This window comes from Amphibalanus amphitrite, unplaced genomic scaffold (assembly GCF_019059575.1).
Source record: "Amphibalanus amphitrite isolate SeventyFive unplaced genomic scaffold, NRLGWU_Aamphi_draft 000448F_arrow, whole genome shotgun sequence".
NCBI classification, from domain to species: domain Eukaryota; kingdom Metazoa; phylum Arthropoda; class Thecostraca; order Balanomorpha; family Balanidae; genus Amphibalanus; species Amphibalanus amphitrite.
This window is the reverse complement of record NW_024881942.1, coordinates 332483-360201: the sequence shown is the minus strand read 5'-3', so window position 1 is coordinate 360201 and position 27719 is coordinate 332483. Positions and strand designations below refer to the sequence as shown.

Below are 27719 nucleotides of genomic sequence, written 5' to 3'. Positions count from 1 at the left end.
TCGAATGGTGCTATTTTTGTTTCCGTACGAGGTCTAGAACTTTCAAAAAAGTCATTTTTCAAAAAATTTGTGTGTCGTGACGTCATAAAATTTTAAATAACTCCCACATTTTTGAACCGATTCTTCTAAAATTTGGTATGTAGGTGCACATAGACCACTTCTCTGACATATATTCCGGTTTTTTCGATAGACTCAAAATTTTGGATTTTATAATGATTTTCCCAAAAAAGTCAGTTTTTTGAAAAAATTTAGGCCAAAATCCAAAATTTTCAAAAAACCGAGATAGCCATTTGATAGACAAAGTAAAATTACGTATAACCTTTTTTGTTACGTCTTGATTCCTTTAAAAATGAAGATGTTAGCGGCGTTTGAACTTTTGCCGTTTTTGAGGCGAAAATGGCGAACATGACGTCACTAAAACGTCAATTTCTCAAAAATTTTCCGACGGATTTCGCTCAAATTTTCAGGGAACGTGTCAAATTGATGTAAGAAAAGGTACTGAAAGTTTGGCGGCGCTGCGCGCCGCCGTTTTTGAGATATCGCAAAAATTCGCGAGGGGGGGTAAAATTTACCCCCCCCCCCCAGCCCCGCGCGGGTTAAGGACCCTACGTTGTTAGGGACTTAAGAAACATGTGTTGCGGCCCTCAGAGGGACACGTGAGTTGTGACCCCTCAGATGCCGGGTTGGGGTTTAGTAAAGTCTGTCGCCTCAAAAGTTCGGCTGAACTATCATAGGCCAGTTGAGGTTTTCAGAAATTTTCGAAGGCATCCTCAAAGATTCGTGTGGCCCTTCAGAGGTCTACGTATGTATAATGTCCTCAAAGATCCCTGTATGGGCCCTCTAGAGAACATGGACACCAGTGGGACTCTCAGAGGCCGGTTTGGGCCCTCCGAAAGCTTCTTAGAGCTCAGTGGAGCTCCTTAGGAGCCTGTGTGAAAAGCAGGCTCATGAGCCCTGCGGCACTTGAACGGTACTTGTGCCTGTCGCAGACATTTGACGAGAGTTGAGAAAGGCCCCGAAGATTTCTTGTCACGCTTTGAACGAAAATTATGTGTCAGCACTCCAAAATTTATGAAAACTAGAGGGACAGCATTACGCGCAGCGTAAAGAAGGACAGCATTACGCGCAGCGTAATAAATCGAGTTTCAATAAAATCGGCCCAGTAGCCGCCGAGCTATTGCCAGAATAAATTTGGCGTCTCCTCCTGGCCGGCGGTGCCCTGTTCCGGTATTCATTGCCAAAGGTCAGTGACCTTCCGGCTCTGATTTCCCTCATTTTCGCAGCGAACAATCTGAGCTAAGGCACGTGCCGTCTGCTCGAAGCCGGCCGCGGCCAAAATCCCGCAAAGATGCGCCCGCCACGTGCACACCGCCGAGCGCACCCCCTCGAAAAGTTGATACGACAAACAGATGCACGCGTCTGACTTGCGCCCAAAATTCCACCCCCGTAGCCCGCACCGTTCCACAGCAATAGCCCGCCAAGCGTGACTGACGCGTTTCATACATACAGACATTTTGATTTTTATATATGTAAACTAGAGGGACAGCATTACGCGCAGCGTAATAAATCAATTTTCATTAAAATCGGCCCAGTAGCGGGCGAGTTATTGCCAGAATAAATTTTGCGTCTCCTCTTGGCCGGCGGTGCCCTGTTCCGGTATTCATTGCCAAAGGTCAATGACCTGCCGGCTCTGATTTCGCTCAGTTTTCGCAGCGAACAATCTGAGCCTAGAGCACGTGCTCTCTGCTCGGCGCCGGCCGCGGCCCAAAATGCTGCAAAGATGCGCCCGCCACGTGCACACCGCTGCACGCACCCCCTCCAAAATTTAATACAACAAACAGATGCACGCGTCCGACTTACGTTCAAAATTCCACCCCCGTAGCCCGCACCGTTCCGGAGCAATAGCCCGCCAAGCGTGACTGACGCGTTACATACATACGTACAGACATTTTGATTTTTATATATGTAACTAGAGGGACAGCATTACGCGCAGCGTAAAGAGGGACAGCATTACGCGCAGCGTAATAAATCAATTTTCATTAAAATCGGCCCAGTAGCGGCCTAGTTATGGCCAGAATAAATTTGGCGTCTCCTCTTGGCCGGCGGTGCTCTGTTCCGGTATACATTGCCAAAGGTCAGTGACCTTCCGGCTCTGATTTTGCTCAGTTTTCGCAGCGAACAATCTGAGCCTAAGGCGCGTGCTCACTGCTCGGCGCCGGCCGCGGCCCAAAATCCCGCAAAGATGCGCCCGCCACGTGCAAACCGCCGAGCGCACCCCCTCGAAAAGTTGATACAACAAACAGATGCACGCGTCCGACTAAAGTCCAAAATTTCACCCCCGTAGCCCGCACCGTTCCACAGCAATAGCCCTTAAAGCGTGACGGACGCGTTACATACATACGTACAGACATTTTGATTTTTATATATGTAAATCAGCTACACAATGTAATACAGAACCAACTAGGAACATGGCATGAATCATGGTATTGACATTTCCGAGTCTGGAGTCGGAGTCTTGAAGATTTTGGCGACTGCGACTCTGACTTTGGTTTGAACTGCACGCTCCAACAGAGTCTGACCTCACAGGCATTCTTAGAAAGGTACCCCCATTTTTTCCCCGACTCCAAAATCTCATCGGATCTGTATCGATCTCAGGGGGTGCCCGGTCCGAGGTTGGGGGGGCAAGCTGCCCCGCTTGCCCCCCCCCCCGTGGCGACGCTAATGCATCAGCCACATCGAAAATGGTGCCTCATGTGACCTCGTTGACTTTGGGAGGTCAACTTGACGTTTTGCCTATTGCAGCCGCCAGCCATTCTATGCCCAGTACCTACCCACTACCGGGCCGATCGAGACGAAAACGCCACCAGTCAATTCGCCGTATGCGCACTGGCGGATCCAGGGGGGCCACGGGGGCCATGGCCCCCCCAAAGGCCTAAAGTGGCCTGTTTGGCCCCCCCCCAAAAACGTCAGAAAAAAAATCTAAGAAAATATACCTTGATGGAGGTTTTTAGCCACTTGGTGAAGTAAAGTTTCCACAGCATAATATGGAAGCAATTTGGTAGCAGTGAGGGTCAGTCAAAAGTTGCGCGAGCGGAGTCGACCTTCAAAAAAAGACTGTTGTTGGCACGTGTTTATGGCGCGGCAGCTGGTAGTTGGCGGTGTTTCGCGTGGTGTGGCATCACTGGCGGATCCGGGGGGGGGGGGGGGGGGGGGTAGCACGGGAGCCTGAGGTGCCCCTGACAGGCCCGTGGTGCCCTTGCTAGGCCTGTGGTGCCCCTGGACCCTGGCAGGCCTGTGGTGCCTCTGGCGGGCCTAGGGTGCCCCTGCTAGGCTGCTGATGCCCCTGGGACCTGACAGGACTGTGGTGCCCCTGACAAGCCTTAAGTGCCCCCAACAGGCCCGTGATGCCCCCGACAGGCCCAAGGTGCCCCTGCGACCTGCGTGATGCCGTGATGCCTGCGAGGCCGGTGGTGCCCCTGCGAGGCCGGTGGTGCCACTGCGAGGCCGGTGGGGCCCCTGACAAGCCCATGGTGCCCCTGCGAGGCCGGTGGTGCCCCTGCTAGACCGGTGGTACCCCTGGCAGGCCTGTGGTGCCCCTGCTCGGCCGCTGGTGCCCCTGGGCCCTGACAGGACTGTGATGCCCCTGACAGGCCCAAGGTGCCCCTGTAAGGCCGGTGGTGCCCCTGTAAGGCCTGTGGTATCCCTACTAGGTCTCTGGTGCCCCTTTGACTGGCCCATGGTGCCCCTGCGAGGCCGGCGGCGCCCCTGGCAGGTCTCTGGTGTCCCTGACAGACCTGGGGTGCCCCTGACAAGCCTGTGGGGCCCCTCACAGGCCCGTGGTGCTCTTGCTACTTGCTAGGCCTGTGGTGCCCCTGGCGGGCTGGTGGTGCCCCTGCTAGGCCGGTGGTGCCCCTGACACGCCTGTGGTGCCCCCGGGCACCAAGGGGGGTCATGACCCATGTGGCCCCCCTTGGATCTGCCACTGATACATAATATATTGATTTGTAAAGGCGTTGTGGCTTATGCAATATGCAATTGCAGGCACTTGGTATGCCTCACTTATCCCTTATTGGGGGCTCTGGCGGGCTCCTGAGAGCCCACGTCTATCTCCGGGAGCCCTTGACAGGCTCCTTTGGGTCCTTTCAGTCCACTACAGCATAAGAGGTCTCCATGCGAGTCCTATTTATCTGAGGGCGTACCCTGACGTCTGAGGTACCCAACTGCAGCTCCAATGGTCTCTTACACTGGCGGATCCAGGGAGGGGGCATTTAGGGCCATGCCACCTTCCCAGAGGTCTAAAGTGGCCCGTTTTCCCCCTCCCCCAAACGATAATGAAACATAGTTCAATCAGTGCGTGGCCTAGGAGCCGAGTTAGACAGGGGGTGTTTTACCACCTTCCGGCCCGCAAAGGGACCCAAGCACTGACTCGAAGCGGGTTAACTGGTCGACAAAAGCAATGGTAAGTGCTTACAAAGTAATATAAAGGCATGGGTCGGGTGGGCTACCATTTATATATTTTTCTTTCTAGTTAAAAAAAAAAATCATAGTGTCGGGGCTGTGACGAAAAATAAGTGGCCTAAATCCGATGAGAGAACAGGATTTGGGGGTACCCTAGGTTTGGCTCCAGCATGAGTTGCCCCCCCCCCAAAACGCAAGCCTGGATCCGCCAGTGCGTATGCGGTATGAGATTTCATGAGCTGTTTCGAATATGATGACCTTAGGTGACCTCGTTGACTTTGGAAGGTCAACTTGACGTGTTCGCCTATTGTAGCCAATCTATAACTCAGGAACTGCACTGGACCGATCGAAACGAAAACACCACCTGTCGATTTGCCGTATGCGATCTCATCTGCTATTACGAACATGGTGACCTCAGGTAACCTCGCTGACCTTGGGGGTCACATTATCGTTTTCGCCTATGGGAGCCATTCTATATCTCAGGAATTACTCGGCTGATCGAGACGAAAACACCACCAGTCGATTCGGCGTAGACGATTTTATCGGCCGTTGAATATGATGACCTCAGGTGACCTCGGTGACCTCGAAAGGTCAGCTTGACGTTTTCGCCAATGGCAGCAATTCTATAGGAAACTCCGGAAATACTGGACCGAACGAGATGAAAATTACCAGTTGATCATCGCCGTATGCGATCTAAATCAGCCATTTCAAATATGGTGACGTCAGGTGACCTCGGTGACCTTGGGAGGTCATATGACCGCTTTCGACTTGCCGTTTTCGCCTAGGTATTGCAGCCATTGTAATTTGTATAACTCAGCAACTGCTGGGCTGATTGAGATGAAAACACCACCTGTCGATTCACCGTATGCGATTTCATTAGCCGTTTCGGATAGGTATGGTGAACTCAGGTGAAGTCGGTGACCTCGCAAGTTTAACTTGACGTTTTCGCCTACTGCAGTGATTCTATAGCTCAGGAGCCCAACTGCACCGATCGAGACGAAAACACCACGAGCCGATGCGCCGTATGCGACTGGTGGTGTTTTCTTCTCGATCGGCCCAGTAGTTCCTGAGTTATAGGCTGCCATGCGAAAACGGTTATGTGACCTCCGAAGGTCACCGAAGTCACCTGAGGTCACCAGATTAGTCGAAACGACTGCTGAAACCGCATACGGCGAATCGATTGTTGGTGTTTTCGTCTCGATCGGCCCAGTAGTTCCTGTCTTATATAATGGCTACAATAGGCGAAAGCATCAAGCTGACCTTTCGAGGTCACCGAGGTCACCTGAGGTTACCCTCACCATGTTCGAAACTGCAGAGAAAATCGCATGCTACGAATCGACTGGTGGGGATTTCGACCGACCTTGTAGTTCCTTCCTGACTCCTGAGCCATAGAATGGCTGCATTACGCGCAATTTAAAAGTTAACCTTTCAAGGTCACCTTTCAAGGACCTTTGACCTTTCAAGGACCTTTGACCGGACCTGAAATCGACGGGCACCGATCTGGTGCAGGCCACGGGTTAATTACTGCTGCGCAAACTGCCGGTGTTTCCAATGCTAAAAAAACTTATGATATCGGAGTTAGAAAATACGAATTGTAGAAATACCAGAAATACCTACGGCATCGGGACCCACGGGGGCAGTGGGAGAGTCGGGTGTCGGCAATTATCGTGGGATGCCAGATGGTCACCTTTCGATACCAGATCTCAATCTGGTGATATATGCCGGCTATCGGCAGCGGCACTCGTTCTGCGGTTCTATCGTCCCGCCTCTATTCGTGATAAAGGATCGATGATCTGTGTTAGAGTGGGCCAAGCATGTCGCGCATGCGCCGTCAGCCCGGCGCGGCGGGCGGGAGGCCGGGCGGCCGCCGCGCGCCGCGCGTCCCTCACCGCCGCCAGTCGCTGTGCTGGAGTGTCGCCGGGTGAGTCGCGGACTGACCGTGCGCTGGGACGTGACAGCCATGTCTTCGGCCGGCTATGGCCGCGGCCACCGGCAGTCATGCTACCTGTGTGACCTGCCCCGCATGCCGTGGGCCATGATCCACGACTTCAGTGAGCCCGTCTGCCGCGGCTGCGTCAACTACGAGGGAGCCGACCGCATCGAGATAGTGTTGGAGAATGCGCGCAACCAGAAGCGGGCGCACGGCTTCCAGGACGTGCGGCACAGCAAGCCACACGCGGCGGCTCGCGCCCCGCACGAGGCGCAGAACGGCGTGATGGCCGTGAATCTGGAGGCGGCCGGCGGCGCGCACCCGCCGTCTGCCGGCGCCGGACCGTACACGCTGCGGCCGGAGCGGGCACGCGGAGCGCTGCTGGTGGCCGACCACCAGCCGGCCGGGCCGCCGCGGCTGCCGCACCCTCCGCTGCCGCCGCACCCGTCCCAGCTGGCGCACGGCCGTCCGGGGCCGCCGCTGCCGCCCAACAAGCGGCCCTCTGAGCGGCCTGCCGAGGAGGCCGACCACAAGCGGCCGCTGCTGGAGGAGGGCGGCGCGCCGCACCACCGGCCGCCGCTGACCCGAGGCGAGTCGCTGCCGGCCGCCGGCTACCCGTACGACCAGCGCTTCAAGGAGAAGCCGCCGGCGCGCGTCTACAGCCTCGACAGCGCCAGCCACAAACAGTCGGGTGAGTCGCCGCTGCCCGGCCGGTCAGAAACGGTCACAAATAGTCCGGTGATACAGTCACAAACAGCCGTGTAGTACAACTACAGAGGCTGATCAGAAACTGTCACAAACAGTCCGGTAAGTAGTCACAAACACTCCTGTAAAACTGCTGCAAACATCCCGTGATGATACGGCATCAAGTCCAGTGATACAGCCACAAGCAGCCCCGTGCTGCAGCTACAAACAGGTGCTGCAGCCACAAACAGTCAGAAACACAGCCACAAACAGTTCGATTTTACAGTCACAAACAGTCCGATGATGCGACCACAAACTATCCTGATCCGGTGAAACAGATACAATACAATCAGTTCGGTAAAACAGCTACAAACAGGTGAATGAGTCGCCGCCGTAAGGCTAGTCAGAAATCGTCATAAACTGTCCGGTGTTGCAGACACAAACAGATCGGTGATACAACTACAAACAGTCCGATGACACAACCACAAACACTCTTAAAATGCAACACAAACACCCCAGTAAATACAGTCACAAGCAGTCTGACGATGCGGTCACAATCAGTCCCGTGATACAGCCCCAAAGATGTTTGATGTTACAGACACAAACAGTCCGGTGAAATAGCCACTTACAGTCTGATAATACTGATGCCAACAGTCCGGCTATTCAGTATTCAGCCGCAAACAGACAATAGTCCGGACTAACAGCCACGAACAGTCCGGTGATGCAGCCATAAACAGTTCGGTAATATAGCCACAAAGCCTGTCAGAAATGGTTACAAACACCCTGCAAAGCCACCACAAACAGTCGAGTGAAACAGCTACACAAACAGTCTGGTGATACAATTACAATCCGGTGAAGCAGCCAGAAATACTCCGGTGATACAGCCACTAACAGTCCGATAATACAACCACAAACACTCCTGTAATACAGTGGCAAAGAGTCCGGTGAATGGCGATACAGCCACAAACAGTCCGGAAATGCAGCCACAAACGGTCCAGTGATGCGGCCACAAACAGTACGGTGATACAGCCATAAACCAATACCGTCTATAGACCATAAACAGTCCGGTAATAGGTACAGACACAAACAGCCCAGTAATACCAGGGCTTCGGAGTCGATGAATTTAAGGGTGACTCCGATTCCGGCTTCAAAAATTGACTCTGACTCCGACTCCGGACGGTTCTATTAAAATCCATATCAGGATATTGAAGTTTTTAATGGAAATGCTTTTATCTTGCTTGGAACTATCCATTGTGCGTTGCATGGCTTTGCGTTGCAGATATGCATCAAAAATAACATGCAGAATTAAAAAGCAGGTTCTGAGGAATTCACAGTCTTCTGCTTCTTTCGGCGAAAACGTTCGTCCAAAACAGCAAAATGACCTTCTTTCGACAAAATATAATTTCGAGCGCAGTATCGTCAATCAAACAGGTGCAGTGCATGACGATGAGCCATGCAGCGTTAATTCCGACTGCAGAGTCGGAGTCGGTAAGATTTTGGCGACTCCGACTCCGACTCCGGACAGAACTGTCGCCACTCCGACGGACTCCAACTCCGGCTCCGACTCCGCAGCCCTGAGTAATACTGTAGACTGTTACGTCTGTTGGACAGTGCAGTCTCCAGTAAGGCAGTTGGCCTCCGCCCGTCAGTGCTGCTGGCCTTGGTTGAGCTGCATTCCGTAGTAGGTATCTATGAGACGGCTGGCTTCGGCATACCGCATACTGGCGTGCATACCTACTCAACAGTCACGAATCGTGATTCACAATGTCTGCTGTGTGTATCAAAAGTTAATATTTTAAAGGCGGTGTTTCGGATGAGGGCACAAGGCATATTTCCACCGTGTTCGACGTATACCGTCGACCTTGGCCACATTCCGTCTGGAATATTTTACATGCGACAGGTCGACTAAACGGATGAGTGCAATATAAATGTTTTCTGGCCTTCAAGGACGGTATTTCCGTAAACTGATTAAATATGTTATGCAACTTGTTAATATTTGTATAAAATTAGGTACTTTATGAGGTACTTATATGAACTTTATGAATTGAAACTCCAGCTGTAATCAGCCGGTGATGCTTAGTGTTGTTGCTTCCCCAGGCAGTATAACTTTACCACTTTCCTAGGCACTGAGGCAGGCATGGCAGTTTTCACGCCACCGCTCGCCCTCCCAACGGGAGAGGACCCCGTGCACTGAACAGTAGTCACTGACCGCGGTACCGGCACCTATAGGCGCCAGTCGCTGACCGCCTATATTGTGCCGTGCCGTGCCGTGCCGTGCCGGCTTCACATCTCGTGCTGTCGATTTCCCGAACGCTCGTCGGCTTCGGCAGGAACGATCTCGCGTGAGCAGAGTCCACTCTTCCGCGCCCGCGCGCTCTTTTTTGGCGCGCCCTCGGAGCATGCCGATCGCTGCGCCGCTCGCGTGTCATCCACCATGACTTCTAGGCGTTTTTCGGCCGGCGGGTAGAAAGACCTCATGGCCAGTTTTGCGTGACTGGCTCGTTTTCCGGGGATTTAATATTGGATGGTGTGCCGCCGTCCATGGCGGGTCACGGTGGGGCCCGAGTGTGGGCTGCATCGGCTGCATGAGACATGCAGCGGCCCGGACCAATCTGAAGGAAAACCGACAGGCGGCGAGGCTATCCGGCCGGCCCGACCACGCGAGCGGCGTGTTTTGCCGGATTCGGCCCGTCTCGCGTGCTTCAGTGCCGGCGTTGCATGTCGAATTGCTCATGTCGCAATTCGTGGTTTGTGATGGTCGGACAACGGTTTCAACTGCATCAAAACATTGACTGAGCACTGGTGTTGCCCTCAAAGAGGCTTTCTTCGCTCATTCTGGACTCTGGAGTTATTAAGTCGGATCCTATTCTCCGAAAATTTAAATGCAATTGCACCTTATACCAATGTACCTAGATTCTAGCTACCTATATGATTGAACTATTAATAAACAATATTTGCAGATGCCGGATAGACATGCGGAATTAACCCTAAAAAAAGCAGCTGGAGATCATTCCTCCACTTTATTCTTAGGCTTATGCTCCGGCCAACGTCTAGATGGGCACGTGAACTTATATGCTACAGATGGACACATGATCGAACATTTTCTAAATCCAGCGCTCAGCGTGTAAATGTGTGCATTGCGCATGTTCTGTGTGTTGTGTGACGTAGACCAGACCCGTCGAACTAGGTCTGACGCTGAGGTCCAGGGTCTGTTTCCGGCCTCTGTGGAGCACTGTCCTGTGAACGCTCCGTGTCAGTGACGGTGTCATTTCCTTTGTTTACGAAGCGCCACTGACTCGGCCGGACGCACCCCGCGGCTCGGGCAGTGTCACTGCGCGGCGGTCTGACCGGCTGGTCTGGTCTGGTCTGTGGGACCGGTCCGACCGGCTGGTCTGGTGGGACCGGTCCCGGTCCGACCGGTCGCGCTCCTCTCGCTCCGCCGTCACCGCGGACCGGATCGCCGGCCGCACGAACCGGCCTCTGGAACCGCGGGAACACGGGCCCGGTGCGCTCCGCTGCCACCCCCGGCGACGGCTCGGCTATCATGTTACTATGACGCCGTCGCATTGGGCTGCTGCTGCCCAGAGTGAGCCTGCCAGCGGTTTTAACTTTTACACATTCTCACCAATTCTCCCAAATCTGTTAGCAATTTTACTCCATTTGACCATTCATTATTTGACAGATAAGCTTAGTTGTGCAGCTTACACTCGTGTGAGCTGTGAGCAGGAGCAGGCACTGACGCTTCTCCCGGACATGGAGGTCATGTCACACGTGTGATCGACCAGTGGGCTCGGGGGCACGTCTAGGAGCGACCATCGACCGGGGCTCGACCACCTTGTCCTCGACACCGGTGGCGGGCCATGTGCGCGGGGCTATGCTGGCGGCCGGCCGCGCAGACGGTCTATTGATCGGCGCCCAGTTCCGGTCCCCCACCCCCCCTCCGTCGGGGCTGGGGCCTGCTTGTTGTGCAGTGCGCACCCCCTCTGGCGGCGCGCCGGCCGGCCGGCCGGACCGGTCGCCCACAACCGCTACGCGCCGACGGCGGCGCGCAGAGCCGCTCTGGCAGCGTGCCAGACGTGACGTCACGTGGCCTTGGCGAGCCGCCAGCTGTGGGGCCGGTCGATACGGTCCAGGGGAGGGGAGGGGACGGGTCAGCCGGCCGGCGCGGCGCCTCCCGCGCCTCGCGTGACTCACATGGTTCGTCCGTCCTCAGCTGGGAATGGCCCGGCACATACAAAGAGACATCGCTGGTACGTCATTTCCCATCCATCCTGGAAATGGTACAGAGCCGTGACATAACTAGTACGGAGTGCGTCGAGTTCTACAGGCTACAGCGCATACACATGCAGGCTTGAGGCTGTGGCATATAATCCTATCCTACAACTTACAAGTGCCTCTTAGCTGCACGACGGACGTCCTACGCAAAGTCTCGGTCAAATAAGTTTTTTGTGTTGTTTGATTCCCCACCACTCGCTGGATGAAAAAGCATTTTCGTCCAGCAAGCAGTTGGCAACTAGCATGAACAAAGTGGCCTGTCTCGCTCGCCCACTGTCACTTCTCACCCACCCACCCACTCACTCACTCACTCACTTACTTACTTACTTACTTACTTACTCACTCACTCACTCACTCACTCACTCACTCACTCACTCACTCACTCACAGTGGCGGATCCAGGGGAGGGCAAATGGGGTAATTGCACCTTCCTAACGGCATAAATTTAACATTACGCTTAGGACGGTGCATGGAAAGAACCAATTTATTGTTATGGTTTGCCCTTCCCAAAACTCTTAACTGGATCCGCCAGTGCTGCACTCCCTCACTCACTGATCACTCACTCTCAATCAATGTGCCTTGCTCAGTGCTCACTGCTCAGTGCTCATGCCTAAGGCCATTTCCACGATCTTTCAAAATAACCCTGTGGCACTGTCGTTCTGATTGTGCGTGCATGCCAAATTGCAACATTTCCCTTCTCGCAGAGTCCGCAAGTCGCAACCCATATCGGGGGACAGTCATGTAGAGACAGTTATCTGTAGGTAAGAATCTTGGACACGATGTCGTCTGTCGACCGAGCATTAGGTATTCCCTGACCAACCCGGTGGGGTCCCGGGCCAGACGGTGCTATCGCCCCGTGAGCGGTTATGGACTGTAGACTGTGAACTGTGGGTCATGGGCTTGGACTCTGGACTGAGCGATCATGTGCACTTTGCGTACCGTGTGTGTACTGTGTAGACGCCGGACGGTTCACACTTCAAATAGCAGATAGCTGTCTTAAAACCAAATACTTACAGAACATTGTTGTTTGGAGACGAGTTCTCTGCAAATGTGTGCTTTTGGTGTATTTGGGTAGCTATGCCAAATACAACGGTCGAATATCATCCATCATCCCCTGCGTGTCAGGACGGCGTCACGGTGCCTTCGCCCGCCTGTGCGTGGCCGCGAGGTCCTCAGGTGTTTCCGCTCTAGGGTCCTCTCCCGGCTGCTCAGAGGGTGCCGACGGGTCCCCTTACGTCCCCGCGGGTCTGAAGGGATCCCAGCGTCCCCGAGGGTGCCGGCGGGTCCCCTCATACGTCCCCGCGGGCTGACGGCGCTGTCGGCGGGCTCCCCGGTCACGCAGCCAATCAGCGAGCTACGTGCCTCTGGTCAGCGAGCCGTCGGGCGTGCCTGACGGCCGTCTGCCGGCAGTGGCCGCACGTGACAGGGCATCAGCCGCCCGGTTAGCCAGGGAGCAAACGACACCCGCGGGACACGCCCCAAACCCCACCGCGCGGGGGAATGGGGAGGGTGCAGCGCCACGGTATAAAAAGGCAGACGTCAATCGCTAGAGACGGTATGTGCCTGCGCGTTATAGATCTCGGAGATACAAGACGCATGTTTCACGACTATCAGATTATTAGGTAAATCAATTATCTAAAAGTCGTGGCGATGAAATGAGAATCGTCAGAACTTGGAATTGGGACGGCCACCGCGGTGCAATAGAATGGAAAAACCTGAGGGGACACGATGGGACATTGAGCTTATCACCTCGTGGCCGGACGAGTAATCCTATCCTGCGCAGAGCGGCGGCTCCACTCGGCAAGCCGGAGCGTCACGCTCGACGGCCGCAGCCAAGGTCGGCGGGTGACGAGCGACGTCACGAGCCGCCGCCGCCGGCGTGACGGACGTGACGGCGTCACGCGAGCGTGGCGCGCGGCACGCACGGCCGCCGGCGCGGAGCGAGGGCTGGGAGCGCGCCGGCTGGTCATGCTGGGAACGGGCTGCGGCGGGGACCCGGCTGTCCCGGTGTTATTTCCGGTCGGTGACTGTGATATAAAGAGAGGGAAGGAGTAAGAGACTGACCGCCTCTATGTTTGCGTGGACGTCTATGGATGCTCCTTGAAAGGCTCCTGCCTCCTCCAGCTGTCGCTTGTCCATCGGAATAAACTGGAATGGAAGATGGCATGTGAGAATGCCCCGTCGGCGGCAATAGGTGCCAGCCACTTACCACAGCAAATCACCGTTTCCAATAAAACTCTTTCCTAAATCCTACTGATCTGGTTTTGCTGCTGAAAAGCACTCCCCCCAATAGGTACAGGCCAAGAAGAGGCATTGCGATCTAGGCATTATGGGCTCTGGCACTTTATCCATTTTTCACCCGATAGGATGCATTGCACGGTTATCTTTTATAGCTTGCAATACGCCTGCATTGTCATAGATTCATTCGACCATCAGCTTGTGCGTTAGCAAATGACACTATGGTATTTACTGGCATATTCGTGGCCAGAAATGTCAGTCACGATTTATGAAGCTCACATTTACATAGGTATATGATGTTATGCAATTATGCATTATGTTGTGTTTTGCAGGCAAAGAGGCTGCCTATATAATTATGTGGTGTCTGTCTGCCGCCACTGATCACTGACCACCGCGCTGTCCGCATGAGTGCCCAGTGACGTTTCGAACGTTACACATTGTCTGCCGCCGCCACTGACCACCGCTGTCCGTGTGCCCCCAATGACGTTTCAAACGTTACACACTGTCTGCGCCGCCACTGACCTGACCCTTGTTTGTATCTCCCGGCAGTGATGGTAGCCGCGAACGGCACTCTGGCGGTATCGGCCGCCGGCGCGGCCATCGCCGTCTCGCGCGCCTCACCGGCCGGTGGTGCTCGTGCCTCGCCGATGGCCGCTCTCCAGGACCTGTCTGCCGGCTCCCCGCGCGCCAGTCCCGGCTCGGCGCCACCCCGCTCCGCCTCCAGAGGATCGCCGCACTCGCCCAGTCCAGGTCAGCCTCGCCGCGCCTAGCCATGGAGGATGTCCCTCTACTGATCGGGGGCCCGGGGCACTCGGGGTAACGGGCCGGGGGTGGAAGTGGAGAAACCTCGGGTTAGGGTCTCAGTGGAGACTGTTTCAAAGTTTCGTGCTAACTCATGGTATCGGTGACGCAGACCCGCTAGCCGTCCTGCTCTCCATCAGGCATCCAGGCGGATGGTAAAAGCTTTGTTGCAGCTCAGATGAACGTACAGGCCTAGTGTGCGGTCGGGCGCTATAGCACGTCGATGCTGGGTCTTACCTCGGGCCGAGCCCGAGTCTGTTTGTTTGGGTTGGCACTTGGCAGTGGGGTCCGCTGTATGTATGTGTTTGAAAATTCCTCTGACGATGCACTATACCGGTATCCCCCCGGCCCATTCTGCAGGGTAGACGTTGGTGATTTGACATCGGGATGCAGGGTGACGAGCGCATGATCTCATCGTGAGGCTGGCACGTGTCTCGAGCTGGGGACAAGGACTATTTGACGCACGTGTGTGCGATGTACAATGTGTCAATGTTTACCCACATCGGAATCTCACGTCAGCTTTAACTTTGCAATCCTGGCGTGAGTGGCACAAAACTGAGCAATGGCAGACATGTTCCCTGAACGACCACGACGCCTGCCTCTTCCCAAAGCAGCTTGCGATTTCCTTCTGTTCGCTGTTCGTTCCGTTGATTGGATTCTGTTGACTGTGAGCTGCGGCGCACTGCCCCGATGGTGCTGACCTCTGTCGTGTCGGTGTTCTCAGGAGGAGGCGCTGGCACAGCGGCGGCAGCGGCGGCGGGACGACGTGTCTCGGGGCCCCGGCCAGGCCCCGCTGAGGGCGGTCCCGCCGAACAGGGCGTGGCCACATCGACCGTCACCGACCCGGTGCCCAACGCGCTGCTCAAGTGCACCCTGTGCCAGGAGCGGCTGGAGGACACCCACTTCGTGCAGTGCCCCTCCAAGGGCCACCACAAGTTCTGTTTCCCCTGCAGCAGAGAGAGCATCAAGCGGCAGGGCTCCCATACTGAGGTGAGTTCGATATGTGACCCCTCCGGATGAGCATGCTGCATGCGAGACGTTGCGAAAGCTGGCCTGTGGTTTACATAAACGGATTTACGATACACTAGCGAATGGAGTGTTCCTAGTCATATCTTTTCTTCTGTAGAGTTCACAGTCATGTTCCTGGTCCTATTCTTTCCGAAAAGGCTACAGTCGTAGCCTCTATGACTAACTCAGGCTATAAGGTTAGAATTTTCACGTAAAGAATTCGCTCCAGCTTTTTGATAGAGACATGTCGATTTGATGTTTCAAACGAGTGTTTAGTAGAGGTGGCAAAATGTGGACCCGAGGACCCGGTCCAAAGAACCAGTCTGGAGCCATATGGGTCCAGACCGGTTCCTGGATATTTTCTGACGGGTCCAACCGGGTCCTACCATAAACTATACATCTTGCACACTACACATTATTGCAAAATATGAATGAAGTGAATGAAGTGAATGTTTCTTTGCACACAGTAGCTCATGAGTATTCCCAGTGGGAAATAGGCTGTTTTACATGATCAACTAATGATTCCTTCAAGTAGTTTGTATTAATTGACTTTTGGGGAACGGGTCCAACTGGTTCCGGTTCCAACTAAGACCGGGTCCGACTGGTTCCAGAAATGTCCAGCCGGGTCTGGTTCGAGTCTGGTTCCCAAAATTTTCATCTTTTGCCACCTCTAGTGTTTAGACACTGTGAAACCTGGCGGCCATTGCCCTAACTTGACGTTGATGTGTTTGCTTTTCAGGTGTACTGCCCCAGCGGCGAAAAATGTCCGCTGCAGGACTCCAACGTGCCGTGGGCGTTCATGCACAATGAGATCACCACCATACTGGGAGAGGAAGTCACCGTAAAGAAGGAGCGGGACCCGTGAGGACTGGTGGCACCGCCAACAGACGCGCTTCATTCCTGTTCTCAGTGCGAGGTCCAACTTAGCAACCCTGCAGACAGACGAAGAAGGTGTTCGGAGAGAACTTCAAGCCAGATGGATGTTTTGACACGACCTCAATGGTCGGATTGACGGGACACTACATCTACCGAAGGGCATGTGTCCAGACATAACCTCCTAGCTGGCCGAATTTACGGACAAAACCTCAACTGACCGAATTTTTGGACAGAACCTCAACTGACCGAATTTCCGGACAGAACCTCAAGTGACCGGGTAATCGGATAGGACTGACTTGTCGCCCTGGAATAAAGTGGCGCCTTTTCGAGCACTGTCGTGGCACCGGTGTGTCTCATTCCGTTTGAGCTGGACATCAGGTGGTGTGGTGTTGACCCGTACTTCTACTTGTGTACAGAAAAGAGTTCAATTGTGAGTTGTGTGTAGACAGACCAGAGAATATGTGCTCGTGAAGCAACGCAACTTCTTTTGGCGTTTCAGGTGCATTATGTTTTTGATTGTCCTAGGAGCACTCGTCATTTTATTGGTGGCGGATTCCTAGTCAGTTAAGCTGTACGATACATGTTGTCTTGATGGGAACTCTGTTACTCGCGGTAGGTTGTCTCTCAAGCTCGCCATTTTGGCGCGCAGTATTTGTCCGAGCCATCAGGATCTCCTATTAGTGGCTTCATCGGGAGGCGGCGAGCCTGATAGGCGGTAGTAGATTCGCACACCGCGATAGTACGGTTCGGTCCTTGCATCGACCGCTGGTGGACCCCCGCTCACTGTCGCGCGTGTTTAATCTCGCTTCACTTGGACCAGAGAGCTGGCATCAGCAACAGCCGATCTCAGCGTCGCTGGTTTCATTGTTCTTCACTCATTGTCTCGTGGAGTAGTTCTTCAGGAGACCGATTGTGGGTACGATGTAAGCGTGCTATTGTTTGTCGTAAGAGCAGGCCGGAACAGGCCATAAATTTGCACCTCTGAGCGCGACACGATGCATCTGGTTGAACACCTTGAACACGCTGAAGGCACCTGCGTGTGCAATGATGTTGCTGGTATGCGGCTATTCCTGGTGACAGCCATAGTGGAGGAGCGGGATAGTTGCACCATGGATGATATAACACTGGATTGGTGTCTCGTGGAAATTAACATTGGGATCCGCGACATTGGGATCAGGCCTGCCATCTAGCGAGAGAATTATCGTAAGTTAGGAGCAAGCCGAGTGAACGCCATCTCTCAGCATTATGACACACGTGGGTGTGGTGTGTTAGTTGGCTTGAAGTGCATATTCCCACGAGTTGGAGGTAATCTTACTGAAAGCGTCTTAAATGCTTGAGAGCCAAAAACGTCAAGCAGCCTTTAGGTAATAACGAAAATAAAATGCGTAAGACGGTGTGTATTGAAACGCCCAGTACCATCGGCTTGTACGACCTTTTATATGGTCATTTACTCACAATGGTACAGCAGTTTAACAATATGTCACTTACATATTTGGTAGGCTTATTCCTTCTTCTCCGAATTTCGCCCGATTTTCTTCATCTTAGTTAATGTTACGGCACGTGTCACGTGCCAACTTAGGGGTGTCGAAATTGTTCCACATAAAGTAACTCCGCAATGGCTGGGCCAATTACAGTAAAACTTCGTCAATAGTTAGGCACTCAGTGGCCAATGCATTTCCATGTGTCACTATGGGGGTGCTACTGCACGTGCGCACGTGCGGGGTGCCGCTTCCATATCTCAAGAACGGCTGGGCGGATAACACTCAAACTAGGTACACAAATGTCACATCGATGCTCGCACTGCATTGATCAGTGCTTACATTGGTGCAGAGCTGTTAGGAAAACGATGAAATGAGATGCGTGGTGTGTATGCCTTTTTTTCCAGCAACTGATTGATTCGCAACAGGAGATCCTTGTTTGCGAAGGCTTCGTCTCCCTTTTCCACCCCTTGTTTAAAATAACATTAATTAACAATGTACGAAGAAGATCACACATAAAAGTTGTTTTAGGCGGCTATCTTGGGCCAGGGCTGCGAAGTTGTAGTCAGAGCCAGCGGTTCTGTTCCGACTCGGAGTCGGTTGATTTTTAAAAGCTGTAGCCCGAGTATGAGTCGAACGTCACCGAAAAGTCATCACTCCACAGACTTACCAGGGCTGCAGAGTCGGAGTCAGAGTCGGAGTCTGTGTGAATTGACAGTTCTGCCTGGAGGAGTCGGAGTCGATATTTGGATAACGGAATCGGAGTTGGAGCCATTGAGTTACTGAAATTTCATCGACTACGCACCACCGGTTGGATCCTTTTCATAGAGCGTCTTGAATGACATATTGAGCGGCAATGACGTTAGCAATTCCGTTTAAGTTTTTCATTAGACTTAATAGATAGTACTTACGTTCGTTTTGTTCTTTGATCGGACAATTTGTTTGATTTAGGCCAAGTAAAGACTCATGTGAAAAATAGCGAAAACGACACGTGCTGGCGAAGTCTCCAATAACTCCCTGTTTCACGATTTAATGAGGAAATAACATGGAACTGCTTATCTTATTACTGACCCTGCACATAAATCTATTAATTTCTTCGCCTTTACTGACATATAAAGACATAACCTTTTGAAAAATTGCACAACAAGCCTGCTACTACACCACACTCCCGTGTGTCACAATGCTAATCAGCGGCGTTCACTCGGCTTGCTCCTTACTTACGACAATTCTCCCGCTAGATGGCAGGCCTGAGCTCAATGTCGCCAAAAACTGCGAAGACACCAATCCATTATTATCTCATCCATGGTTGCACTAAAGCCGCCTACCTACTTGTCTGATGACGTCCGCATCTGGTCTATGGTCCGTGGTACTTGCCGCAAGTAAGCGGCTGTAAGGTTGACCGAAATGGTGAAGCGATGTGGTTGAACTAGGAGCCTGACGCTAAAACGGTTAGCAGGCAAACGGCCCTCTGCTATGTCTCTGATTAACCATAACTTATGTCAACGCATTAGGTGGCAAGCATCCCAGTGTTGTTTTTCATTGTAAGAAATGGTACTTTTCTCAAAGTTTTTTTTTGTGACTGTCGAGTGCTTTATATTTGGCTCTACATCCTACAATAACCAACGTCGTGAAAAACCGTTGTAAAGATCGAAGCGACGGTCGTTAGGACAGCGATTTATTTTCTACAAAGAAGCCCTGCTATTGTAAAATGTTCATCTAACGGTGTGCCGAGAGATTTTCGAACACTTTATTGGGAGACTCGTTTTACCTAAGCGATATGCTGTCAGGACCAATATGAGTGAATCTGCTTGATACAGCCACTCGATAGGTACTGGAGATGCCGCGGTGATTCCGTCAGTCCAGATCACATGTGACATCCACATCTGCTAAGTAACTGGAAGCAGTGCATCCGAAAACTTGATATTTCTACTGCTTATTTACGAATAAATTCAAATATAAAATACCATGCTTATTTACGAATAAATTCAAATATAAAATACCACAGTATTTGGCTCGCCACTTGCACGGGCACCACGACCCGTGCCAGAACAGAACTATACCTCCATAATGCACTTGTATGTAGGTACGTACCTGAGCGTTTTCGCCTAGGTATTGCTAACTGCAGCCAAGGCCCTAAAACATAAACTAGGTAAAACAGACTGCAGCCATTCCATCTTCATAACGCGTACGGCCATTCTGATATAGGCAATCATAGGTATCTTCCAAGGTCGCCGAGGTCCCTCATAGATCTATCAGGATAACAGAATCGCATATGACAAAATGACTGTTTCGTCTCGAATTCGATAGGTCCAGCCAACATTCTTGGTCCAGCAGCGCCCCGTGATCATAGGACTCTAGCTAGTGCCCTGGGGCTGGGGCCGCGGGTTCACTTGGGGTTATATATTTATATACCTACACTGTGGGGTTATAGAACAGCTGATACCTACCTATATGGCAAAATCGTCAAGTTAACTTTTTAAGCTCAACGAGGTCATTTTAGGTCACCATATTCAAAATTGTTTGTATAATTGTCTACCGTTATTTGAATAGTGCTAATTCTGCTGTGCGGTTGCTGATTTATAGGGTGGTTGCCATAGTCATGGATGAAGTAGCTCCTTCATCGAAAAGGTTTCATCGAAATCGGTCCAGTAGTTTCGGAGCATGGGCTCGTCTGCAACAGATTTTAGGGGTTTTGGACCGATTTGGACCACTTAGGGTGGACCAATCAAAAAATTATCAAACACGGCACCGTTTCAGACCACGGCGCGTCTAATGGTGAAGGTTTCATCGAAATCGGTCCAGTAGTTTCGGAGCATGGGCTCGTCTGCAACAGATTTTAGGGGTTTTGGACCGATTTGGACCACTTAGGGTGGACCAATCAAAAATTATCTAAACCGGCACCGTTTCAGACCACGGCGCGTCTAATGGTGAAGGTTTCATCGAAATCGGTCCAGTAGTTTCGGAGCATGGGCTCGTCTGCAACAGATTTTAGGGGTTTTGGACCGATTTGGACCATTTAGGGTGGACCAATCAAAAAATTATCAAAAACGGCACCGTTTCAGACCACGGCGCGTCTAATGGTGAAGGTTTCATCGAAATCGGTCCAGTAATTTCGGAGCATGGGCTCGTCTGCAAACGATTTTAGCGGTTTTGGACCGATTTGGACCACTTAGGGTGGACCAATCAAAAATTATCTAAAACGGCACCGTTTCAGACCACGGCGCGTCTACTGGTGAAGGTTTCATCGAAATCGGTTCAGTAGTTTCGGAGCATGGGCTCGTCTGCTTTTTAGACACTCCCGTCGAAAACGGGTGTGAATGACAGTGAATGCGACGCAGATTATTCAAACAGAAATAAATGATCCTGTTCGATATTCAGCTGACGTGATGTAGTATGCCATAATGGTATCTTGTATATGACGTATAAATATAAAAATCAATAGTGTTTCGGCATAAATTGTTGAATATTATATAAGACGATATATTGTGTTGCAAAAATCTATTTTTTATTTTTTTCATGATCACTGACTTATCAGAAATCTTAACTTTTGCGGTAACGAAAACTGGGTCCAGTCCAGTCTCCTTGGAAACTGGAGCACCCAGCAATATGCCGAACAGGGCTGTTTCGTTGTCCAGAAGCGTCCAACTTGCGTCCAACAACGAATGCATTGTTTATGTGAAATTAATAAACTTATTCCTGTATCCGGTGGTTGTTCCCTGGGTTGTCCCCAAGTTGTTCCATTCTGTTCATAGAAGAGCTGGAGGCTTACATCCTAAATTTTTTTTTTGGGGGGGGGGGATTTTGTTCAAATCCCTCTTTTGCACCACTTTTGCACCCTAGGTTCAAAATTGAATAAAAACCGCACTATGCTGTCACAAACCATTATAAACCTAGAAAATTGTTAATACAATCATTTAATGCTAAAAAATCAGTTTAATACAAGCAAAAAATAAAAAAACTTATTTAAGCTGACCTAACCTTACGGCTTACCTACTAGGTAACCTACAAACCTACAACCTACAACCTACCAACCGGCAACCTACAACCTATCAGCCTACACCTACCAGCCTCCAACCTACCCTACAACCTAATCTACAACCTAAATCTGCTTATATGCCACATAACCTTACCTGACTCAACGAGTGGTTGGGTGTAACTTTGACATATAAATGTTTTGTGTAAAAAGTATCATAAGTACCATAAGTACCTAACTACTTGTGATCTCACTTCTCTACCTTAGAAGGATGTGTTCTTTTTTCAGGATTTTGTTTCGTGAATTTCCTCTTGCGATGTGCTGATTTTATTTATTTTGCAGGATTCTGTGTGCTGAAGGTGCCTTCTCCCTTCTTGGCAATATGTCGGCACTCAATAGTTTGAGTGCACAGTACACTGATTCTGAGGGTGAGGATGACTCCCATTCACACCACAGTAATTCTCAAGATGAACCAGCACAAGTCCCTATCAATATTGAGAGAGAGGAAGTCAAACCAGTTGATGAGGAGAGCAGCTCAAACATGGGTAAGAAATCATTTTTTGCTTCTGACTCAGACTGTCTGACATTTCAACCTAATTCTCATCACAGGAAATACTTTGCATTTCAGCACTTATGAAGGCCTTAGTTCTGTCAGAATGAGAATTTGCATCAAAAGTGGGCCTGCAAAGTGTAAGTGGATGCAGCACTAGTTTTTATAAGAGTATGCTTGAAAAAGGAGTGTACATGTTTATTTTACACTAGGTTTACTTGTAAAGGCCATCTTACTTTGCATATCCTTAATCCTAGACAACCCCACTGTTGACTGTAGTTTTCTGAATGCAGTGGCCCTGGCTGCTGCACCCCCAATTGTTGCACCCCCAACTGCTGCACCCCCAACTGCTGCACCCCCAACTGCTGCACCCCCAACTGCTGCACCCCCAACTGCTGCACCCCGAACTGCTGCACCATCAACTGCTGCACCCCCAACTGCTGCACCCCTCAAGTGTTGCACCCCCAACTGCTGCACCCCTCAAGTGCTGCACCCCTGATCACTGCACCCCTAAATGCAGTCGCTGAGTGCAGCTCACACTCACCTCTGTCTCCGACAGACCGCCCGGCACGACTGGTCTCCTACATCGGGGACCCGGAGGACGACAGAGACAGTGACGATGTGGAGGCGGGCAGCGACGACATGGACATCTCGCGCTCGGATGACGAGGGGGCTGAGCAGGGCGCCGGAGACGCGCAGGGAGCCGGAGCCGCCGCCCGCAGCGCCGATGATGACCTGATCCCGCCGGAGCCGCCGGGACGCTGCTCCAAAGACCTCCAGGTCGGTAGCAACTGTCAGCTATTGACGGTGGACGCGTGAGGGTACGGGACTGCTGATGAAACCATGATTTGTTGCTAGTTTGACTTCGCTTGATTTTTTTTTTTTTTTGACATTGCCAGTACGAAATTACATGTTTTATAGTGAGCCTGAGGTTGTCTGTGGTGAACTTCAAAAATAGATTCGAAATCGTGAAATTTTATCAGGTGATGACACGCTGCTGTTAATTTCGATATAATGAAATAGTTTATACGACCTTTGCTCAGAAATACTAATAACGACCGAGCTGTGTTTAGAAATACTTCCAACGATTGAACCATGTGCAGGTATTCCGTGGTCTGTGTGACAAAGTGCGGCCTCATTCACAGGAGATGGTGGCCAAACTGTGCCAAAAGCGGCTGCGGACGGGCGCAGACATGAACGACAAACTGCGGGCGCACAAGGACTTCCGTAATCCCTCCATCTACGAGAAGCTGATCCAGTTCTGTAACATTGACGAGTTTGGCACCAACTACCCACCGGTGAGCCGGGACGGGGATATCAGCTACTGGCCGATGAGCCGGGGAGGGTAGAACGAGCTACCAACGTTTGGCCTGTCAACACTGGCTAATCTCACTAACTGGAGTTTGAGCGACTTGAATTTGAGATCACTAAATAATCATAGTCATCAGTATCTTGCAGTGAAGTGGTTTGACTATTTATCATAAAATGTGTACGATTTACAATCTATCATCGGCCACGGCCCACCATAATGACCATCCCACACGGTTTGACATGTCGATTGAACAATTATGCCTACGATCAACTGTTGCTCGAAACTTCGTTGGACTGTTTTCACCAGAATAATGGCCAAAACCAGGGGTGCGGAGCCGGAGCCGGAGCTGGAGCCGGGGCCGCCGGAGCCGGCACATTTTGCCTGGAGCCGTAGCCGGAGTCGGAGCCGCCATGAGATTTCACCCGGAGCCGGAGCCGGAGCCGATTTTTTTCTCCGGAGCCGGAGCCGGAGCTGTCTGAAATTTCCACGGCTCCGCATCCCTGCGCATAGGAGATGTACTGAGCCGGAGCCGGAGCCGGAGCCGGACCATTTTACTCGGAGCCGGAGCCGGAGCCGGAGCCGCCATGACATTTCGCCCGGAGCCAGAGCTGGAGCTGGAGCCGATTTTTTCTCGGGAGCCGGAGCCGGAGCCGTCTGAAATTTTCACGGCTCTGCATCCCTGGCCAAAACCCGTCTCCAGTCATTGACATGGTTTTGTTAGTGAGAACCCCCCCCCCCCCCCCCCGCATGGCTGCGCTCACTCGTTATCTTGAATCGCCATCAGGAGCTGTATGATCCGTCCATCTGGGGAAAGCAATCATACTACGAGGAGCTCGCCAAAGTACAAAAGGAAGACATGGAACGCAGGGAGAAAGAGAGGAAGGAACGCACAAAGGTGAGAGAGGGAGACAGCCCCGAAATGTCGGAAAGAGCCTCAACAGGATGGTTGTTGTGTATCAGTCTTACCATCTTTCTTTCATGGAGCCGCATGTTTTTCTATGGGTGATGTTGCGTTACGCTACGTGTTCAGCAAATCTCATGAATATATCTTGTCCGCACTTATTTTAACCACATAAGTAAAATTGCTCAGTTCGGTAACTACATAAGTCCGATGGTGGTGACCATTGTCCTTCCATACACGAGTTTTCCATACGTTTGTTGATCATGGCCCCTTAGACCCCAATAGCTCTTGAGTCGAGTACCTCGCGACGTAGGACGGCGTGCGGACAGATGTGATCTGCGAACCCCGCTCCAATCTGTTCTGAACCAATAACCTGTCGTCCCGCTTGTTCGGTGCTGGCGTGTCAGCTTGCTGCGGGGGGGGGAGGGGTCCGGGTTGATTGGAGGCTTAGCAGCGTTGTGGGCTGTGGCGGTATGCTAATGAATAATGAGTTCTGTGTTTTTGTGCGTGGTTGAATTCACACCTCGCCATTTTTGTCCATTCGTTTGACACTGAACCCTTACACCCTCGTTTTATCCCGACGATGCAATTCTACGAACTTTGATTTACTAAACTTCAGCGCTACGAACGTCGATCAATTCTAGCCTCGCTTACCGATCTGAGGAGCACTACGATTTTCTACTATTCTACATGTACATTATCTACGTCAATTAAATACAACCCGTCAATGCAACACAATACTTTTCAGGTGGAGGTGGTGACCGGTACGAAGAAGATGACTGGCGAGCCGGCGCGGCGCAGCAAATGGGATCAGGTAGGAGCCCCACACGCGGGCGGCGTACCCATCATCAAACCGGCTGGCCTGGCCACCGGACTGGCGCCGCCCTCCAAGACCATACCGGCCTTCGGCAGCATAGCCAAAAAGAAATAGGGGCGGTATGGGGAGAGTGGTTGTGCGTGGATGTGTGTTTTGTGACGGGTGAGCTCATTGAAGACATTGGAGAAAGTGTTATGTGTTGATGCGTTGTGTGAGTGACATGATAGCATGATGAGGATGTCGTGATGTGGTATTTTTCGGAGTGAGAAATGTGCGAAGTGTGGATTGAGTGGGAAATGGCCTCTGAAAGGACTGTGTGAATGTGATGAGTGTTTATCTTGACCGTGTGTATTTCCACTGACGTGGATTTGCTAGTTCACGGAGCAGCGGCGCTGTGGAATCATTGTGTTTCTGGCACGGCTCAGAAGGCTATCTGGGAGTCCCTCTCCCGGAAAGAAGCTGCTTTTTGTCGTGGGGGAACTGTTATCTTACAAGCGGGCCCGTTGAATGGCGTGGCGCTCCCCAGTGGTGGAGTACAGAACTAACAATTCCACGGAATGCCGCGTGGGGTTCACGAGGCGCAGGTTACGTGCCGGCTACATGCCGCAACATATTTCAACGTGTCGGTGTTGTCCATTTGTATCATGAATTGTCTCATCATTTTGTGCATTCTGCGTTACCAGTTTTCAGGCTGACTATGTGTTTTACTGGTCTCGCTCACAGAACTATCGCCTGCATTTAATGATCACGTAATTGCTGTGGTGGAAAATCGTCTGCCGTTGTGCGCTATCATTGCAGCGCGAAATACATGAATCTTGTGAGTTGAATACTTTGGCTGGTATCCCGAATAACGAGCGAGTGATGACTGATGGCCCTGATTGTTGGTTAAATATTCGGCTGATTTCAAAACAGTTTTTGCGACTCTGCTTACTGCTGGGATTTTCGTAGCGGACACCCGCCAAATCGTAGCGAACTCCCGAGGAATTATAGTTGAGTGTTGTACTTGGTGTCCGTCGATGTCCAATGGTCATTCATCATAACGCTCACAGATCACGAAAACACTGATGTGTGTTACACGCATTACGCATCCCATGTGGTGGGACACAATCCTTATACGATATCACTTTTCGTTTTATATCGGGTTTTTATAATCAATTACTTAAATCGAATATTGATCGGCAAAGGGTTTCAAGAGTTTTTGAAGTGACTAATTGCTAGCATTCTAATGCCAACAATACCTTTCCATTGTGATTGAAGTGCTAGCATGGCGTCAGCTGAGGGTCTCACCAGGCCAATGGGACATCCACAATCTGCATCTATCACATGAAAATTAGATGTCTGGCTCCCAACTCAAAGACCAACGGCAGCGTCAGTCACAATGTCGTAGGATGCAGCGGCCGTCCTGTTTTGATATTTCAAAGTTGACGAGGTTCGTCCGCACATAACTCGGCTCGCTATGACCATCGTAAATCGACAGAGTCGCGCAACTTGGGCCCGTCCGTTTGCCCTGTGCCTGTAACTTGACGTCAGTGCTGAGGCCGGAAAAAGCAGCCACCGCCGCCGCTCTGGGCTGTGGTTCACTGGTAACTGGGGTCTCTGGGTGGTAAGCTGGTACTGACGGGTGGGCCGATAGTAATAGCACGTCTACCTCATAACCTAGAGTCGTTAGGACCGAGTGTCTGCCGTGCCTGTGTTGACGGAGCAACATGTAAAAATTGAGCGGTTGACGAAACTGCCGTGTCGTCTCGAGGAATTCTCAATTTGTGTGAGCGTTATTTTAATGAGGATTTTACTCCAGTCCAGATCACTTTATGATAAAGTATAAACCTCGTGCTAAAGAGGAGAAATTGCGACATAAAAAAATGGCCAAGAAATGGACCCAAGTAGCTGCCCTCCATGTCGTTGTAGGGACTAAGGAATACGGGTGCAACCTTGGTTGGCTTCGTGCCCATTCTTATCCAAACACCCGTGGCACTGGAATGATACACGGTGTCCGCTAAAATATCGGTCGCGTTGGTCCCCCGGCTCCTTCCTGTCGAAGCCGCATAATTCCAAACTCAACACTGCCATTTGTTTTGTGTGTGTGTGCTCCGCTGGCAAACGCTGCCCACTGTTTATTTAGCGTTTTGCGCCTTACGCAAATGACTGCGGATGAAGAACGATTGTTTTGGCTTGGTTTGTTTAGGTGATCGTATACTGTCAAGCGGCAATGACAACCCAGTTTAGGTACAATTTACATGCTAACTTGCGTTGCGCTTACACAAAACAAACAGAATGCCTTAGAAATACGACACATATAGGTACCTACCTATGCACAGTGCAGTGTGCACCTCATTTCCGTTCCCTCAGTGTCCTCACTTACATGATTTCTGGAAAAAAAAAAACAGCAAGATAAGGTCTGCGTAAATCGTAATGGCAA

At 51.5% G+C, this 27719-nt stretch overlaps 2 protein-coding genes across 8 annotated transcripts; both read left to right on the top strand.

Moving 5' to 3' along the window:
* The first annotated feature begins 6287 nt into the window (after positions 1-6287).
* LOC122391667 (interferon regulatory factor 2-binding protein-like B) lies at positions 6288-19312 on the top strand. The gene is made up of 5 exons (XM_043385801.1): positions 6288-7079; positions 14134-14334; positions 15110-15375; positions 16133-17370; positions 19053-19312. The coding sequence occupies exons 1-4, from the start codon at positions 6419-6421 to the stop codon at positions 16256-16258; spliced, it is 1254 nt and encodes a 417-aa protein (XP_043241736.1). The 5' UTR covers positions 6288-6418; the 3' UTR covers positions 16259-17370; positions 19053-19312.
* Positions 19313-21161: 1849 nt separating this feature from the next.
* On the top strand, positions 21162-26121 carry LOC122391668 (SAP30-binding protein-like). 7 transcript variants are annotated; one of them, XM_043385802.1, is made up of 6 exons: positions 21162-21167; positions 22063-22265; positions 22830-23050; positions 23416-23568; positions 24367-24477; positions 25232-26121. In XM_043385802.1, exons 1-6 carry the CDS (start codon positions 21163-21165, stop codon positions 25412-25414), a joined length of 876 nt encoding a protein of 291 aa, XP_043241737.1. In that variant the 5' UTR covers position 21162; the 3' UTR covers positions 25415-26121. The 7 variants fall into 7 exon arrangements, with proteins under 7 accessions (XP_043241737.1, XP_043241739.1, XP_043241738.1 ...); XM_043385804.1 differs by lacking the exon at positions 21162-21167 and adding an exon at positions 21389-21407; XM_043385803.1 differs by lacking the exon at positions 21162-21167 and adding an exon at positions 21399-21422.
* The last annotated feature ends 1598 nt before the right edge of the window (positions 26122-27719 follow it).